At 44.8% G+C, this 20,628-nt stretch overlaps 1 protein-coding gene across 5 annotated transcripts in view; it reads right to left on the reverse strand.

Annotated features, from left to right (window-relative positions):
* Positions 1-898: 898 nt before the first annotated feature.
* LOC134969438 (uncharacterized) overlaps positions 899-20,628 on the reverse strand; it is a 191,348-nt gene continuing 171,618 nt past the window's right edge. For 2 of the 5 annotated variants that reach the window (XM_063945393.1, XM_063945389.1), the window contains exons 4-5: positions 11,836-12,058; positions 899-1,444 (exon numbers count right to left, since the gene is read on the reverse strand). In XM_063945393.1, the coding sequence (XP_063801463.1) occupies positions 1,266-1,444; positions 11,836-12,058 (402 nt within the window). In that variant the 3' untranslated portion in view covers positions 899-1,265. Of the gene's footprint in view, positions 1,445-6,303; positions 6,468-11,835; positions 12,059-20,628 lie in introns of all 5 variants that reach the window. The other 3 variants (XM_063945392.1, XM_063945391.1, XM_063945390.1) reach the window with 3 other exon arrangements.

Genomic DNA, 20,628 nt, shown 5'->3' on the forward strand with positions numbered 1-20,628 from the left:
GACGCTGGGCGTGTTTGTGACGTCAAACCAGGAACTAAACGGACTGAGGTGATCGCAATCTAGGAGTAGGTCTGGAGCTACTCAGAAACTGCAAGGAAATACTTAATAGCAGAATTGTTAATCTTTCGTTAGAAATTCTGCTATGCTAAGATACACTCCCAGAGGGCGGCGGCTTTGTGTATGCATTTCTGCTAAAAGTAGCTAGTGAGCGAACAACTCGGAATGAGGGCCATAGGCCAATTATCAAGAACACATACAATGGAGAAGTCTTTTATTTTAATAGACGGCTCCAGTTTGTGCTTGGTTTATGCATTTCTAAAGAACAATTCCAGAAAATCAAATTTTAAGTGTCAATTTTAGAGGCCTTAGAGGCCCTGGGACCTAATTCTTTGACTGTCCTTCCTTTATACTCCAGTTGCTTCAGTTTAAGGCACTGATTCAATTATTTGCGATGTAGGTGTGAGAACGCTCATTATGTGGCACATTACATCCGCAACACAACTAATTTTACCCCATGAAGCAGCACAAATTGCAGATAATTGAATATTCCTCTAAAATATCCATTGCTGATTAAACAACGTGGAGACATTCCAAGGGCCGGAAGTAATGGAGCCCAGATTGGTCGGATGTGTGGGTTCCTGGCGGAACTTGGACGTTTTTTTAAAGTGGCAAGCTTTTACAATATATGGTTTTGCCTTGTACATGATTCCGCTTTAAAAAAACATCAGAGTTTGTCCGGGAACCGGCACATCCAGCCAAATCAGACTTCATTACATCCGGCCCCAACTGTGTCACTCCCTTACTGGTATGTGTTGTGACTGTGCTAAACTGAAAACCATTGACATCACAATCAATAAATAATGCTATAATAACATACAATCTAAAAATGCAAATCAGAACCTTAAAAAAAACAAGTTTATTCAGATGACAAGAAAAAACAGATCAAATGGCAACGGCAGATGACAGGGATGCATTCAGTACATGGTTACCACTGTTAGATACGGTCAATTCAGTTTTATGTGAGAGCTCTTCTTCATTTTTTAAACATAAGATAATCCGTGTGGTACATGCACAGCGGAGAGACAGTCCCTGGCAGCTGATTGGCTGCAGTATCATGAATATCGTTTCAGTCCACGCAGGGAGCAATGTTTGATGGGAGCAATGTTTTATGACTGCTGTGGCTTAGGCTGGATGGGTAATCCATAGATAATGTCTGACATGACTTACAATCGCTTCAATGTTGTACTACAGCAGTTGTACACGTTTTATTCAAACATTGATGCAGAAAGTCCATTGAGCTTGAAGTCTTCTACAACTTGCTTGGAGTGCTTTATTTTAGCTGCCAGGGCTTCAAAAACATCGATCTGGTCCACGGCGGTAGCAATTTTATAAATGAACTCTTCTGACGATTCCAGACCACGGAGGCCAAGGTTAACACCGCAGCCTGCAAGACAACAGCAGAACAGAGTCCTTAGCATGGAAAAATAGGGGAACAGTCTTAACCTTGTTAGAATGACATGTCTTGCTGTAAAACCTTGTTTCATTTTAGCTCAGTATTATATTCTATAATATTGAATACTGGAAAACGTGGCCTAGAATTAAGATGTAGCACAAGCTAATGTGGCAGGCTGGGAAGAAGCAGAAATGTAGTATGACAAAGCAACAAGAAGGTTGAGAAACTTCAGAAGTTAACCCATAGCTGAGCATGTAGACAGCCTACTCACTGGTTTATATCTGTAGAGCAGTGGTTCTGAAACTCGGTCCTCAGGACCCCAGTTCACGTTTTCCAGGTCCCCAAGCAGGTGCACAGGTGTACTCATTAGTCACTGACACTTTTTAAAATATCCACAGGTGAAGGTAATTGTTTCACTTGTGATCCTGTTAGCTGAACTGGAAACCATGAATTGTTTGGGGTCCTGAGGACAGAGTTTGAGAACCTATGCAGTAGAACTCGCTGAATTTCTGGAAATCAATGATCTCAGGGATAATTCCGTGAAGAAAGTGCGATGGGTTCAAAGTACTGAGCCCGGACCTGGCTAAGGGCCTGGGCTTTGCAATGATATTGTGGCCTGGCCCAGTATCTACAGAGTGAACCCAATACTCAAAATGTTACATGTCCACGCCAAAACGTGCTGACCACACCCCACCAACAACTTTCAGTACCAGGGCCTGAGATTTCTCACAGTGGCCATGATTAAGGATGGAACATTATTTAACTAATAAAAATAGTAATCAAAAACAGTGAGCGTGGCCATAAGAACAGTTTTTAACTGTTGTTCTAGATTAATTCTAATAACTTTCAATAAGGCCCCCAATGTGCAACACAGACTGCATTAAATCACAACTGATCACCTCTCTAGAGGGGTTTAAGAGTTCATCATAGGGAAATGTTTTTTAAAAATTAATTATAAAGCAAGAAAAATAATCTACTAATCATGGAGGGGCAGAATAGTCCCACATATTGTTTGGCCTTAAAATAAAACAGACTTTAAAGGGACTTTGAATTACAGTATTAAGACTTTTCTGCATTGCATTTCTCATTTTAGTCAGAAGAGGGAGCTCTGTAATGTCCGAATCATTGTTTAAGCATAATACAATCGCCAAGATAATATGAATAAAGATGTAATATCTTAGCGGAAGCTACAAAATTGTAAGACACAGTTGTAATCTATAAAGTCATAAATTGGCTAGCATTACCAGTTTCCTGCAATGCTCAACTGAGACAAAGTTTATTGATTTTCTTTTTGAGTACTTTAATTTTTATGATGAAAAACCCTCATAAAAGTACCACAATTATATAAAACGGATTAAACATTTAAATTGTGTTAAATATTTAATTGAGAATACATTTATATCAGTGTGCTTTCATTTATAGGAAAAAACATTTTGTGTCTATCTGAGATACAGTATATGCTATGGATGTTGTACACAGAAAAAAAAACAATTAAAATTTGTTCTGCAAAGTATTTGCCTCACTCAACATTTGGGGTATTTTTACTAAGGTGCGGGTCTTTAGAAATGGGGAAGTTGCTCATGGCAACCAATCAGATTGTACAGTATTTATCATTTATCTAGCACCTTCTAGAAGATAATAGCTAGAATCCGATTTGTTTCTATGGGCAATATCTCCACTTCTAAACCCGCACCTTAGTAAATATACCCCTTGGTGTCAGATTTTTTTACATGATCAATTTTTTGTTATTTTTCCTCACAATTTCCATATAAATGTTGTTACGCCCGGACCTTCTTAATTATATGTACAACATAATCACTCAGTGGGTAGCAAAGCACCAAGGTCATGTAGAATTTCCGGGTGTGGATCATTGGGTCGACCCTAACTAGGTCGACAGTCATTAGGTCGATCTAATGCATGTCGACCAATAGTGGTCGATCTAATGACTGTCGACCTAAGTGATCACTGTGATACACAGTCACACAGTACTGTACATTAGATCACTGTGGTCACAGCACATCAGATCACTGTGATACACACAGCACATCAGATCACTGTGATACACACAGCACATCAGATCACTGTGATACGCACAGCACATCAGATTACTGTGATACACACAGCACATCAGATCACTGTGATACGCACAGCACATCAGATCACTGTGATACACACAGCATATCAGATCACTGTGATACCACATCAGATCACTGTGATACACACAGCACATCAGATCACTGTGATACACACAGCACATCAGATCACTGTGATACACACAGCACATCAGATCACTGTGATACACACAGCACATCAGATCACTGTGATACGCACAGCACATCAGATCACTGTGATACACACTGTACATCAGATCACTGTGATACACACAGCACATCAGATCACTGTGATACACACAGCACATCAGATCACTGTGATACCACATCAGATCACTGTTATACACACAGCACATCAGATCACTGTGATACGCACAGCACATCAGATCACTGTGATACGCACAGCACATCAGATCACTGTGATACGCACAGCACATCAGATCACTGTGATACGCACAGCACATCAGATCACTGTGATACGCACAGCACATCAGATCACTGTGATACGCACAGCACATCAGATCACTGTGATACGCACAGCACATCAGATCACTGTGATACGCACAGCACATCAGATCACTGTGATACGCACAGCACATCAGATCACTGTGATACACACAGCACATCAGATCACTGTGATACACACAGCACATCAGATCACTGTGATACACACAGCACATCAGATCACTGTGATACACACAGCACATCAGATCACTGTGATACACACAGCACATCAGATCACTGTGATACACACAGCACATCACAGCACATCAGATTACTGTGATACACACAGCACATCAGATCACTGTGATACGCACAGCACATCAGATTACTGTGATACACACAGCACATCAGATCACTGTGATACACACAGCACATCAGATCACTGTGATACACACAGCACATCAGATCACTGTGATACACACAGTACATCAGATTACAGATTATGCTGGTCGCCAGGAGCCCGGCCACCGGCATACCCTACTACATTCCATCAGATCACTGTGATACGCACAGCACATCAGATCACTGTGATACGCACAGCACATCAGATCACTGTGATAAGCACAGCACATCAGATCATTGTGATACGCACAGCACATCAGATCACTGTGATACGCACAGCACATCAGATCACTGTGATACGCACAGCACATCAGATCACTGTGATACGCACAGCACATCAGATCACTGTGATACGCACAGCACATCAGATCACTGTGATACGCACAGCACATCAGATCACTGTGATACGCACAGCACATCAGATCACTGTGATACGCACAGCACATCAGATCACTGTGATACGCACAGCACATCAGATCACTGTGATACGCACAGCACATCAGATCACTGTGATACACACAGCACATCAGATCACTGTGATACACACAGCACATCAGATCACTGTGATACACACAGCACATCAGATCACTGTGATACACACAGCACATCAGATCACTGTGATACACACAGCACATCAGATCACTGTGATACACACAGCACATCAGATCACTGTGATACACACAGCACATCACAGCACATCAGATTACTGTGATACACACAGCACATCAGATCACTGTGATACGCACAGCACATCAGATTACTGTGATACACACAGCACATCAGATTACAGATTATGCTGGTCGCCAGGAGCCCGGCCACCGGCATACCCTACTACATTCCATCAGATTACTGTGATACACACAGCACATCAGATCACTGTGATACACACAGCACATCAGATCACTGTAATACACACAGCACATCAGATCACTGTGATACACACAGCACATCAGATCACTGTGATACACACAGCACATCAGATCACTGTGATACACACAGCACATCAGATCACTGTGATACACACAGCACATCAGATCACTGTGATACACACAGCACATCAGATCACTGTGATACACACAGCACATCAGATCACTGTGATACACACAGCACATCAGATCACTGTGATACACACAGCACATCAGATCACTGTGATACACACAGCACATCAGATCACTGTGATACACACAGCACATCAGATCACTGTGATACACACAGCACATCAGATCACTGTGATACACACAGCACATCAGATCACTGTGATACACACAACACATCAGATCACTGTGATACACACAGTACATTAGACATTGACCTGTGCTGTGTGCAGAGCACCTCCTGCACCAGCTTAGTTACAGCCCGGTCAGGAGGCTGTGATTATTGGCCATTTACTCAGTCTTCTAAAGACGTCTAACCGATATACTGTAAACTCTTTGGAGACAGGAAGAGGAACGTTATTCTTAAACCACTCCTTGGGGTTTGCGTCTGACGCCAGCTGCAACTTGCATTTATAAGTACCTAGTAGCAGTAATGCACCTCGCTTCATTGGTCCTTTTAAAATTAACCAAATAATGGATCTGTTAGCTTTTAGAGAGGAACTATTTAATACCCTACAACTCCCTAACGCCTATCCTCTAGTCATCAGTCATGTCACTTCTATCACCCTTTCTCCCTCATTTATTAAAGTCCATCAGCAAGAGGCAACTAATGGATTTTAGGATTTATATAGGTACTTTATAATTCTGAGTAGACTGGAAGGACATTGGCCCAGAAGAGCGCTGTATGGAGACAGCATTAGATATCCATGCTTCTCTTTCACAATAGATCTCCCTTACAAATCTTTACTCAGTGTTGTGAGCCCATCCGTGAAAGCGAGGTACCCCAGCGTGCTCTTACCAGGTCTGCTCCCCGTTCTCCTCTGGCTTACCCCAAAGATCCAGCTAATGTTCCAATTTCTTCTATATGGGCAGGTATGCGACATTCATAATCTTTTCTCATGTGACCAGACGTCTGGCTGTCCAAATTCATATAGCCAGCCCTAGATAAGATATATTCCGATACTAGGAAGGAATGTGAGTATTAGGTTCATTACAGATTTGAATGTGCCCCGGGGCCGAGTGACCAGTTTGGGCCTGGGGGGTGCACAATTCTAATGGGACACATTTAGAAAATACCAGTTATAATTATAACAAGTAACCTTCCCACTAATGTGCATCTAACAGTGCAACAAAATCAAGTACAGGGGGGTTTCTATTTCTATACTAGGATTGGAATCCAACCTGTCCCGTAAATACAAGTGATAGATTTGGGGTGGCAGTCTGCTCTGAGTTACACAAATATCAGAGTACAGGGCTTGTTAAGCATAGTACTAAAAGTATTGCTTTGTATGCACGATAGCCTTTGCTGGAAGCAGTGTGAAACGTTTGCTGGGTACTGTAGTGCTCTCCTCAGGCCCTCCTGCAAGTGCTGTTTATGCCTGATTGCCAGTTTGCACAGCTAAGTGCTCTCTTTCTCCATACTGACTAGTAATTTTGTGTTGAGTCACGGCTTGAATTAAGAGGCTTCACAGAACTGTTTATGTGTGCGCCGGATAGTACTTTAAACAGATAAATCTTTGGTAGTGTTTAGCTGAAAGTGTACTGAAGTGCTGTAGCGTTACTCATTTCTGGGGAAACTGCAGGATGTAATAGAGAGAATCCTATATATTAAAGGGGCCTCAATAGCACTTATAGCTCCGTATTTTGAGAATATAATAATAATAATAATAATAATAATAATAATAATTATTATTATTTTTATTATGATTATTATCCTGTACTTACATGGTGCCACAAGGAACCGCATCTCCTTACAAACAGTATAAACAAAAGGGAGACGGTCATTAGGTCAACAGCACTTAGGTCGACAGTTATTAGGTCGAGTATGGTCACTATGCATGCATTAGGTCGACATGGTTTTACTAGGTCGACATGGAAAAAGTTCGACATGAGTTTTTCAAATTTTTTATTCATTTTTTGAACTTTTTCATACTTTACGATCCATGTGGACTACGATTGGGAATAGTAACCTGTGCTGAGCGCAGCGGAAGTGGAGCGAGGCACCTTGCCCGAAGCATGGTGAGCCATGCGAGGGGACATGGTGCACTAACTGGGGTTCCCGGTCACTTTACGATGAAAACGACACCAAAAAAAGCCCAAAAACTCACGTCGACCTTTTTCCATGTATACAGGCTTGCCTACTCTCCCGGAACGGCTGGGAGGCTCCCGAAAATCCCCCCGGAAGAGCAGGCAAGTCTCCCGATAGCGAGTAAAGTGGGCGGTCCGGGCAGGCGATGACGCGATTCTTGTTGAATCGCGTCATCATAGCCACACCCCCTGCTGTATAATGCCGGTAATAGCGGCATTACACAGCGGGGGGTGGGGCTTACACGACACGATCCCGTGGCCACGCCCCCGGCCCGCCTCCACCACACCCCCAGTCTACCTGCGGCACGCCCCCCCTTTGTACGCACATCGCAGCCCGCCCCCCTGCCGAGCCGACCAGGCTGCTCTCTCCCGGAGAGAGCAGCCAAAAAGTCGGTAAGTATGCATGTATATGTAGTATATGTTGACCTAGTGACCATGTCGACCTAAAGCATGTCGACCAATAGTGGTCGACCTAATGACTTTCGACCTAAGTGTGGTTGACCTAATGACCCATACCTAAACAAAACAAAGAAGAAAGTGTCTTACAATGCAGACACTGCAAGACATGGCCATGGTTTATAAACATTTCTGCACCCGCAGTCATAATACCCAAATAATTAGCAGTCTGTCAGAGCCCAAGGGATAGGTGCGGCTGTAAGCAGTGGGGAGGAGATGATAGGAAAGCACACGAGGGAATGGAATACATGGAATGGAATGGGGCTGTCACTATACTGACAGCAGCATCCCGTCAGCCGGAATCCCGTCAGCGAGTCCCCTTATGGGCCTGCTGCGCTCGCTGCACTTTGGGCCTGGTGGTGAGCTTTGCTTTGCTCGCTACAGGTTATATTCCCACTCGGGTGGTGGCGTGGACCCACCACATGAGTGGGAATACAGGGCAGTGGCCGGGCATTCGACCGTCAGCATTTACCTGTCAGGATTCCGGTGACGGTATCATGAACGCCGGTATCGCGACAGATAGTTTATTAACCTCATCCCGAGGGAATAGGGCCCTACTCGTGAGAGCTTGCATTCAAAAGGGGTGGGGCAGACAGGAGGGTGACACAGAGCGGAGAGACAGTGAGCAAGGAGCATGGAGCAGTCGGTTAGGAAGAGAGCTGGAAGGCTTTGATAAAGAAGTGGGTCTTGAAAACCCATTTGAGATTTTGTAGCGATTAGACAATATGAAGCGATGGAGTGTCTGACCAATTAGCTTTCTGAATTTCCGTATGTGATATGTATCAATCTTGGCTTAGGGGGAGATATATCAAATCTTAGAAAAAGATAAAGTAGAGAAGTTGTCCATCCCAACCATCAAGCTTTTAGCTATTATTTTACAGGCAATGGGCTCCATTCATAAAGCAGTGATAAGTCCTTTTTGCATTTAACAGTATACTGAGATAACAAGGCTTTCCACTGCTTCGTTTAATTCAGAGAAAGGGTTATTGTGGAGAAATGTCAGATTTCTCCAGTGAGTGCCCCTAATTAGTGCACATTTAGCTTCCTTATACAGTAATATAGGAAAGCAGTCAAGCTGCAATTCAGAGAAGAATGGAAAGCTCAGGTTTCCGGTTCTCCTTTGCAGAACCTAAGGCCATCTCAGGGTGGCGTATTGAGCCTAAGCAGTGACTGCTGTCTTCATGCCTCAACCCTGTTATTGTCAACAGCAAAGCACCTACAGTATTTCTCACCCCCTTGCCCCCACTACCATCTTCTGATACTTACCGGACTCTGATCATTCTTTATCACTAAAACTGGACATATGGGGGGTCATTCCGAGTTGTTCGCTCGCAAGCTGCTTTTAGCAGCTTTGCACACGCTAAGCCGCCGCCTACTGGGAGTGAATCTTAGCTTATCAAAATTGCGAACGAAAGATTAGCAGAATTGCGAATAGACACTTCTTAGCAGTTTCTGAATAGCTCCAGACTTACTCGGCATCTGCGATCAGTTCAGTCAGTGTCGTTCCTGGTTTGACGTCACAAACACACCCAGCGTTCGCCCAGACACTCCTCCGCAGCCACTCCCGCGTTTTTCCCAGAAACGGTAGCGTTTTTTCACACACACCCATAAAACGGCCAGTTTCCGCCCAGAAACACCCACTTCCTGTCAATCACATTACGATCACCAGAACGAAGAAAAAACCTCGTAATGCCGTGAGTAAAATACCTAACTGCATAGCAAATTTACTTGGCGCAGTCGCACTGCGGACATTGCGCATGCGCATTAGCGACTAATTGCTCCTTTGCGAGAAAAAAATAACGAGCGAACAACTCGGAATGACCCCCATAGGGCTTAATTCAGAATTGATCGCAGCAGCAAATTTGTTAGCAGTTGGGCAAAACCATGTGCACTGCAGGGGGGGGGGGGGGGGGGGGGCAGACATAACAAAGGTTCTCAGTGTACAAACACGAATAAGGCCCAAAGTACGTAACAAACTAGTCAGCTCCTAACTGCCATGTTACAGGCTGTGTTTTCAAAATGACATTTGGGAGCTGATTGGTGGTACTTTATCTCTCTCAAAACTTTGATACATCTGCCATTAACTGCGATATTCATGCATGCCAATGTACTGTAGCCCTGAGTAATATTTGTCACACATGTACAGTATATGATGTAGATTGTAGAGGTTCATTGTATCATGTTAATAGCCCACAAGTAGGATTTGGTGGGATGCAGTCAATTTACCTACAATCAAAATCCCGACGGTCAAAATACCGACAACCATTGACCTACGGTCAAAATCCCGACATGGTCAAAATACCGATGCCCAAAATACCGACATTTGAAATGTCGATGAGGTCAAAATGCCGACATTTAAAATGTCGACAGGTCAAAAACTCGACAAGAGTTTTTCATGATTTTTTTCATTGAAACCGATCTGTTCATACTTTAGCATCCCAGTGGACCTGAAAGGGGAATATAATGGTGTGCCGAGCGCAGCAAGGCACCATGGCTGAAGCATGGCGAGCGCAGCGAGCCATGAAAGGGGACGTGGTACACTTATACCTATGTCGACATACACACAAAATAATGAAAACCTTGTGTCAACTTTTTGACCTGTCGACATTTTAAATGGCGGTATTTTGGCCTTGTCAGTATTTTGACCTTGTCGGAATTTTGACAGTCGGGATTTTGATTGTAGGTATTTCATACTAAACCCGATCTGATTAATGTATTTCAAATGTTAATAGTATCAATTGTGCTCGGATTCCTAATGACTCTCCCCTATTTAAATTTCCTAAAATCTTTCCAGATCCTTAGGGAACACACATTTTTCCCACAGGTGTCCCTCTTCTATCAAAGTTGCAATACTTGCCCCTATTTAAATACCCTACTTTGGGATATTCTTTGTTAAATAGACAGATTTTGGAGTATGGGGTAATCTACTGTAAAGTGAACTGAGGTGTTCAGCCATGTGGTATTCAGGTTGCCGGCGGCAGGGCTCCCAGCGACCACCATATCGGCACCGGAATCCCGACCGCCGGCATACCGACATCTTTTCTCCCTCTTGACCACGACCCCCCTGGAGGGAGAATAGATAGCGTGGCGTGCATAGCGCGCCACTGTACCCACAGCGTAGCGAGCCTGCAAGGGGCTCATTTGTGCTCGCCCAGCTGTTGGTATGCCGGCGGTCGGGATTCCGGTGCCGGTATGCTGGTCGCCGGGACCCTGACCGCCGGCAAACCATACTACACCCTTTTAGCCTTGTTTGGGTGGGGAACAGATCATTTAAGGCAGTGGTTCCCAAACTGTGTACCTAGGCACCCTGGGGTGCCGCGAGGCTCTTGCAGGGGTGCCTCAGGTTGGTGGTCCAGAACCGGGTGGTGGTCCAGAACCAAATCAAAGTATTTATGGTCAAAGTGATAGACTAACCCAGTGCTAGTGGCTGCCAATCATAAAATATGTGGACAAACAGAAGCACACCTCTGTCTCTACACCACCACATAACTATCCCTAAGGATGACAGGTATACACAATTTACTTAATTTAATATTATTTTCCAAATTTATCAGTAAAAAACTACTATCCCAGGGGTGCCATGAAAAAATGCTGATACTTCAGGGCGCCGTGATTCAAGAAAGTTTGGGAACCACTGATTTAGGGAAATATTTACATTTTCTCTGCTGGTGAATGTTTTATAAAATGGTTCGGTGGTAAAAAGCTGAGTAGCGCTAATATTTATTTTATTACTTGTGTTTTATTTCCTATAACTGAAATAGCCAGGAAAGAGGTATCATATGCAAACCAGATGGACCTGTATCGAAGTTGAGCACCCGAGCAGCTTCTCCCTCTAACGCGACCACAGCGTTGTCCCCCTCTATGAACGCAGACGTCACCCTCCTATGTGACAGCATGATCTCAAACAGCCTGCGACTGCACTGCATGTGAGGGAACGTGAGGTCGCTCATTCTGGGCTCGATGTCAGTCTTGTAAGCATTGAACGACTGGTGAAATATGTTCTTCATGACCTGGAGGTAGAAAAATCAGCGATAGGAGATAAGTACAGTATAGTCAATGCATTAGAACAATACATGACCTAAGAAATGTAGGTAACCCTGTTGTATCCGGCATCCAACAGGAGTCAGTTGTATTGTGCTATATAGATGTATTGGAGGAACAAGACCTTCAGGGTGCTTAAGAGGAACATAGAAAAAAAAATATCCCTGTAAACAATATGAGTTCTGCTTTTATTAAGCCCAAATTTCCTGCACCAAGCAGTGCCAAAGATGTTGGTGGACTCCAAAGAATTATGATGGAGGACTCCATTACAAATCCTATTGGGGTGATTACTCTTACTGTGGGTTCTTCTAACGAGAACTTACTCCATGTGCATTGTCCCTTTTTACAGGGTCAGTGGTCAGGCTTGAAACGTTACCAGTGGTTCTCAAACTCGGTCCTCAGGACCCCACACGGTTCACGTTTTCCATGTCACCCGGCAGCTGCACTGTGTATCACCAACTGTCACATTTTAAAAATCTGCAGGTGACCTGCAAAACATGAACTGTGTGGGGTCCTGAGGACCGAGTTTGAGAACCTGTGCGTTAGACTAATGCCACCATCGGAGCTACCACCTGTTGTGGTATATGTGGTACGAACCAGAGGACACATTACATAGAGGAGATTTATCATACCTTTTAAAAAGAAAAAGTGGTTATGTTGCCCATAGCAACCAAGAAGATTCTAGCTATCATTCTAGAAAATTATAGCTAAAATTTCATTGGTTGCTATAGGCAACACCTCAATTTTTCCTTTTTATGAGGGTTGAGAAATCACCCCCCATATTATTCCTCCCAGAAACAGCCTCCTTTGACCAATACTGTCCTCTACATTCATCTTATGAGTAATAGGAAGAAAACTATCATCACTGTCGCCAACAAGCCAACCAACGTCCACTCTGCCAATCCTCCTAATCCTAGAGGTAGGAGCACATTTCTTCCTAAATTAAAAAATGCTATAAAAATAACCTTGTATAGTATGGCAACAGCAGCACAACTGTGGAATTATGCCATGTGACACTTCTTTAGACAACTGCAGGAAGTTACTGCATAGGAAGATGTTCAGTATGAAGGGGAGGCAATCAAGTTGCCAGCTGCCGGGATCCTGGCGGTCAGGATACCGATGCCGGAATCTCGATTCCCTTGAAATACTGGCAATTGGAATCCCCACTCCGGTGGTGGTCCACACCACCACCCAATGGGGAATATAACCTTGCGAACGCCGCAAGCTTGCGAGAGGACACGCTGTGTACACTGCCGGTATTCTGGCTATCGGGATCCCGGTGTCAGTCTCCTGACCGCCGGGATCCTGACAGCCAGGATATCATACTGAATCCGTATGAAGCAGTGATAAGAGAGGAGAAGTGAGCCATGGCAACCAATCAACTTTAAAGTAACATTTATCAAGTGCATTCTATAAAATTATACGTAGCAGCTGATTGGTTGCCATGGCACACTTCTCCACTCTTATCATTGCTTCATACATCTACAGTATTTGAAGCTATTGTCAACATTTAACTAGTGAAACACTAATAACTATTAAAACTGGCTAAATGTACATTTTATCAGAGCCCAGATTACTGGATATGCAAGTACTGGCATTTCTTACACAAAAGGAACAAGAAAAGAGATACTGTTTTTCTTACGGCAACACAGGAGTTAAGTGAGGTGGTTCGGTTGTGCCTGTACATTGGTAACTTGGTAACCATATGAACTGGCAGGTTAGTAAGTAAAGGGAGGCTATTCAGCCCTGTGACTCACCATCATTTCACATCGCAATAATGAACTGCAGTGACTCATAGCAGTAAAACGCCAGTAAACGACCTTCAGACAATGCGTGACTTGTGTTTATAATTGGTAGGTTGCAGTGTAAAGCAATGCTCCCAGGGCCCCCATACACTGATGGAATACAATGTGTATCTGGAGAACTACATGGTGCTATTTTTGTAGTTTTTTTCTATCTTCTGAATGGTTTGCAGTCACCATGTCCTCATTTTTAGTCTGCGTTTGTTAACAATGTTTTCATGAGGCAGAATTGTTTATTTGCATTACTAGGGGATACGACACTTACTATTGTATTTAGAGAACTGCTTTCCTTTGTATTCCTAGAATAGTGGAGACAACATCATGCCCCCACTTAAGTTCTGCTCAGACCTTTTTTTTAGGGATGGCCATTGATGGTTTGCCACTGATGGTCGATGGTTTTGGCATCAATGGCAAATATCTGATGGTTCTCCAACATCAATGGCTGAGAAACAAGAATTTTCTTTGTTAGCCAGTGCAGAGGAAAGTGAGTTTAGTGTCCCCCATCCCAATGGGCCACTAAGCCTATCCCTGTCCTGGATTAGTCTGCCACCCACTGTATAGCAAAAGCAGGAATGTCCATCAATGGGCAAAACCAGCTTTGGTTTCCTGTCAATGGTTTCTTACCGTCAATACTAAGCAGCAATGGCACCATCGATGGCTCCGCTGACAGAGACCATCGATAGTTGAGCCACCGATGATCATCCCTAACTTGTTATCTATTTTCTTATGTTTAGTATACTACATTAACTAGTGAGTGGGGACATGTGGAAAACTTTGGCAGTTGTGGAAGGTGTGGACAGCATATGGGGAGTTTGAGAGGCATATTGGCATGTTTGACTGGGTGGCTGTGTTTGGGGTGGATGAATGGTGTATGGGGAGGTCTGCATGGCATATGTGGCTTTTTGTTTGGCATATGAGGAGGTCAGAGTGGCATGCTGGGAGATCTAAATGGAACTGGACCAATGTGGGATTGGTGAGGTCTCATGGCATGTGGTGAGGTCTGCATGGCATGTGGTGAGGTCTGCATGGCATGTGGGGAAGCTATGGATCAGTGGCATAACAAGGGTGGGAGTGGAGCACGTTCCGCCGGGAGTCAAGGCAGAAGAGGTGCCAGTGAGGGGATATGCATTTAGAAAGGGACAGACCTGGCCTGTATAATCAGGCGGACAGAGTTGCTGAGAGAGGCACACTATTTGCCCATACTGGGGCAAATCGACACTACCCACCAAGGCCTTGGCAGCACCTCTTACTAAAGATGACCCCCCCACCAATCATCAATTACAATCATAAGATACAGCACACATCAGTAGTGTGTCTTGTCTGCAGCTGGAAACAGTGAATATGGAGACTCGGTCAGCAGACTATATATTGGAGGGGGACCGCTGCACCATGGCATACACTTAAACCCTGGCACTACCAACCGCAATTACAATGGGAGACGCCTGTCGGACACTCACCAAGGGGCCCATCCCTGTGATGTGCTCTGAGTGCTGCCGGGGCTCTTGCACATGCGAGGTCCTGCTAACCGCCCATACATTGCCGGGAAGGATTCTGGTGGAACCCGCTCCAGCAGATAATTATGTAGAGCAGAAAACTCCATGTATAATTTTCATAAGGTGGATATAGTAACTCACACCTTGATGCTGGTTTACAGCTACTGTCTGTAACACGTTTTGTCAAAAATATGGAGCAATGCCTCATTCTTGTGATAGATCCATATATATTCACACGCGCTCATCCTGTCATGCTGCATTCAGCAGTAGATTTCCATTGCAGCCCTTCAGGGTGTTCAGATAGTAGTGTGTTGTAAGAGACAACCCACCTTCATTTACCCTGTTGTGGTGACTGGCGGATATGTACACATTCAGAGACACAATGGGTACAGTATTCCTGCTGCACCGAGGAAATATGCCAGAATTCAATTTCTGCTGGCAATATACTTACTCCGATGCCACCAATAGAATCCCACAAGAGCAACCTCCTAACCACCCCAAATTTCAGGGGGGAAATTCCCGGCTTCACGATCAGAACTGCATCTTCATAGTATTTTGAAGGAAACTGAAGGAGTAGTTATAAAGATTCCTTTCCAACACACAGTGCCAGGGGCGGATTGGGAACAAAAAGCGGCCCTGGAAAAATTTATACTAGTGGCCCCACATGGGCAGCACCAGAGGTGTAAGGTCTAGCCATGGGCCATGGCAGCAGCACCCTCCCCCCAAGACTTTCTAGATAGTGGGCATGTCCAGCATCAAGGGGGAAGTTAAAAAGAAATAAAATTAAATATTACAAGCACATTATATGATACACCTTCAGAATTTAGGAAACTATATAATTCTTTAGAAATATATATTTTCTTGCTTATTATCAACTGTATCCCAATCACTATTCACTCAATCTTATATGTCAGCCAAGCAGGCAGACAGAGCATACACTAGATCATCTGCAATCACAGGCTAAGTGGCAAAGTCATTTTCATATATGCAAATTATTTTGCATCTTATTCATTATGTCTATAAAAAGGACCACATGTCCTCAAACAAAACAGGCCCCACGGGTGCGTCGGCCCACCGGGAATCTTCCCTGTAAACCCTATAGTCAATCCGCCTCTGCACAGTGCACAGATAAATGTATATATATTTTTTTATGGGTGTTGGTTTGAGGGTGACAAATCCACTTATAAAGGCTTCGTTAGACTTTACTGAATATGTCCGGTCTGGTGATTGTGACCGGACCGGACATGCGCTGCTGGATTAATCAGCAGGGCGCAGGCATAGAGGGACCAGGATCACTTGGCACAAAATACTTGGGGGGTGCCACAAAATTACTGCCTCGCCAAGGGTGAAAAAATTCCTAGTCTCAGCCTGGCTAACATAATAAGATAGAGGCAAAAAGAGTCAGGATGATTGCCTGCAGTCCAGCTGCTCTGAAAAGGCTGATTGAAAATGCAAAAAAATCCAATAGGAGTGTCAGGGGAGTATTAACAGAGGAGTATGTGTGTGTATGAATACATATACATATATATATATATATCTCATACCTCCCAACTTGATGGCCAGGGAAGGAGGGACATCTGCACGCGCCCAGCCAAAAAGGGGGGGTGACCAACAGGAAAGGGGGCGTGGCTTCGCAGGAGGGCCCGCAATTGCGAGACACGCCCCTGGTTTCGTCACTGAGGGGGCGTGTCCAGTGCTCTGTGAGCTGCTGGCATATCCCCTCTCCTCCTGGCTCCACTGAATAGACACTTTGCGCAAGCGCACAGCCCGCGGGTGGGACAGTCCCCAAAAAACTGGACTGTCCCGTGAAAATCGGGACAGTTGGGAGGTATGATATATACTGTATGTGTGTGTGTGAATATATATATGTTTTTTTCATAGTGTATTACTAACCAGAGCCGTAAAATAAGATTAAATCAGTGCTTCCCAAACTTCCCTGCATCACAGCGTCCTAGAGTATCAGCATTTTGTTCATGGCTCCCCTAGGATAAAAGTTTTTTTGTTGATACATTTTGAGAAAAATATAAAATTAAGTAAATTGCGCCTATCTGTCATCCTGACATGCAGAGGCGTAACTAAGGGGGGTCTTGGCAGGCCCAGCAGAGGGGGACACCGCCGCCGGCCAGGGCATCATGCCCACTTGCCCCCGCTACTGTTGCTCTGCACCCGGGCCGTCGCCCATCCCGCTGCTATGTGAGGGGAGGAGAGCGCAGCGCCTCTCCTGCCCCTCACATAGCAGCGGGGCGAATCTCATTGGTTTGGTTTCTTAGCCAATCAGAGCTCGCGGACCGGCTCCTGATTGGCTAACAAACCGGCGCCAAGATACCCGCGACCAGAGACCGAACTTCATGGTGCATGGAGGGGCAGGAGAGGCGCTGCGCTCTTCTCCCCTCACATAGCAGATAGCAGCGGTGCGCGGTGGGAAAGCGCGGGGGGGGGAAGGGGTAATATGTATCTGGCACTGTGGGGCAATGTGTATCTGGCACTGTGAGGTAATGTGTATCTGGCATTGTGGGGTAATATGTATCTGGCACTGTGGGGTAATATGTATCTGGCACTGTGGGGCAATGTGTATCTGGCACTGTGGGGTAATATGTATCTGGCACTGTGGGGTAATATGTATCTGGCACTGTGGGGCAATGTGTATCTGGCACTGTGGGGCAATGTGTATCTGGCACTGTGAGGTAATGTGTATCTGGCACTGTGGGGTAATATGTATCTGGCACTGTGGGGTAATATGTACTGTGTAAAAAGGGGACTCTACCTGCGTACTGTGTAAAAAGGGGACTCTGCCTGTGTACTGTGTAAATAGGGAACTCTACTGCCGTAATGTGCAAAAATTGAATGAAGGTATGCTGAGAGATGACAGAAGGGGGAGGTGATAGTGTGCTGAGAGACGACACAAGGGGGAGGTGATAGTGTGCTGAGAGATGACATAAGGGGGAGGTGATAGTGTGCTGAGAGATGACAGAAGGGGGAGGTGATAGTGCGCTGAGAGACGACACAAGGGGAAGGTGATAGTGTGCTGAGAGATGACACAAGGGGGAGGTGATAGTGTGCTGAGAGACGACAGAAGGGGGAGGTGATAGTGTGCTGAGAGACGACACAAGGGGGAGGTGATAGTGTGCTGAGAGATGACACAAGGGGGAGGTGATAGTGTGCTGAGAGATGACACAAGGGGTAGGTGATCGTGTGCTGAGAGACGACACAAGGGGTAGTTGATAGTGTGCTGAGAGACGACACAAGGGGGAGGTGATAGTGTGCTGAGAGACGACACAAGGGGGAGGTGATAGTGTGCTGAGAGACGACACAAGGGGGAGGTGATAGTGTGCTGAGAGACGACACAAGGGGGAGGTGATAGTGTGCTGAGAGACGACACAAGGGGGAGGTGATAGTGTGCTGAGAGACGACACAAGGGGGAGGTGATAGTGTGCTGAGAGGTGACACAGGGGGTAGGTGATAGTCATGTTGGCGTGCCCCATTTTCAGTGGCCAAGCCCCTTCTGGTATGTGACCACGCCCCTTCTGGTGTATGGTGGGTTGTTGCTGTTTTTTTTTTTTTTTTGGGGGGGGGGCACTCTTCATCTTGCCATGGGCTCCGAAAACCCTAGTTACGCCTCTGCTTACATGGATCAGTGGCATAATGGGTCATGCAGGAAGGTATGTTCTTAAGCCAGGTACACACTTAGCGATGTGTACCCTGCATGACATTGCGGGCGACAGGACCTGATGCCAGCAGTGACTGAGCAACGGCGGGGTCCATGCTGCATTCGGCAGTAAGGCCCTTGCTAGTGATGTCTTACATCGGTCCTGCATGGTAAATAAAAGACCTGTTGAAGTCATTTCATGCAGTAAATTAATTTATTATATTAAGATGAACTTGATAAGGTCATTTTACTTTTATCTATGTCCATCTCTGTTTCCAGATTTATAAAAGTACAGCCAAGAGTGAAGCGGATAGTCTGCGGTAGATCATGCAGATGTTTGCAAATTATATCTCCCAGATGATATCTCTGGAAGGCAACAATATATCACGCTCTCCAGGCAACAAGTACCGGAGAACTCTGCTAACGTAACTCGCAAATCAAGTAAAATTTATAAACTAACTGCACAAACATGTTAATCGTGACAGTTGTATAGAGCAGAAACAGATCTCTTCTTCTGGAGCTTTTGAGGTCACTCAAGAGATATTGATGGGGATGGGGACTGAAATCCAGGTAAAAACTCAATGCCGGAAAAGCATCAAACAAGTGAAATAACACAGCAAGCAACTTCTAGGGTAGAATCCGTCTAGGCAAAAGCAAGGAAAGGGCATCTGTTCTATAGTAAATGGGCCTCGGGATAAATGGAAGATTACAAGGGGTAAGAGGTGCATTACACCCAACATATGAATAACAATATATAAGAATGTAGCAAAGCCCAGTGCCGTAACTAGACATTTTAGCGCTGTGTGCAAGAAACGGCATCGGCGCCCCCCCTTAACGTAAACCGGCGGCAGTGCGCGCCTAGGCGCGTACAAAAAATATAGGGGCGTGGCTTCGCGGGAAAGGGGTGTGGTTACAAAATAATACCAATTCATATAATGGTGCACAGTAGTCTCCATTATTCAAATTACGCCGCACAGTAGCGCCACTACACCAGGTAGAGCCCCTTTTTACACATTACGGCAAACAGCGTCCCCTTTTTATACATTACGGCAGACAGCGTCCTCTTTTTACACATTACGGCAGACAGCGTCCCCTTTTTACACATTACGGCAGACAGCGTCCCCTTTTTACACATTACGGCAGACAGCGTCCCCTTTTTACACATTACGGCAGACAGCGCCTCCTTTTTACACATTACGGCGGACAGCGTCCCCTTTTTACACATTACGTCAAACAGCGTCCCCTTTTTTACACATTATTGCAGACAGAGTCCCCTTTCTTACACATTACAGCAGAGTCCCCTTTTTACACATTACGGCAGACAGCATCCCTTTTTTACACATTACGGCAGACAGCGTCCCCTTTTTACACATTACATAGTAACATAGTAATTGAGGTTGAAAAGAGGCAATTTGCCCTTCGTGTTCAACCTGTATTAAGTTGTGATGAATCTACATACCCGCTGAGTAATGTTTTATGACTAGTTAACTACTATAACTCATATAACCCCCGGATTAACCATTTTGATATTTTAAATATTATAACCCTGGATATCATTTTCATTCAGAAATATATCCATTCCTTTTTAAATCCATTTA

Source organism: Pseudophryne corroboree, chromosome 11 (genome assembly GCF_028390025.1).
Source record: "Pseudophryne corroboree isolate aPseCor3 chromosome 11, aPseCor3.hap2, whole genome shotgun sequence".
Classification (NCBI taxonomy): domain Eukaryota; kingdom Metazoa; phylum Chordata; class Amphibia; order Anura; family Myobatrachidae; genus Pseudophryne; species Pseudophryne corroboree.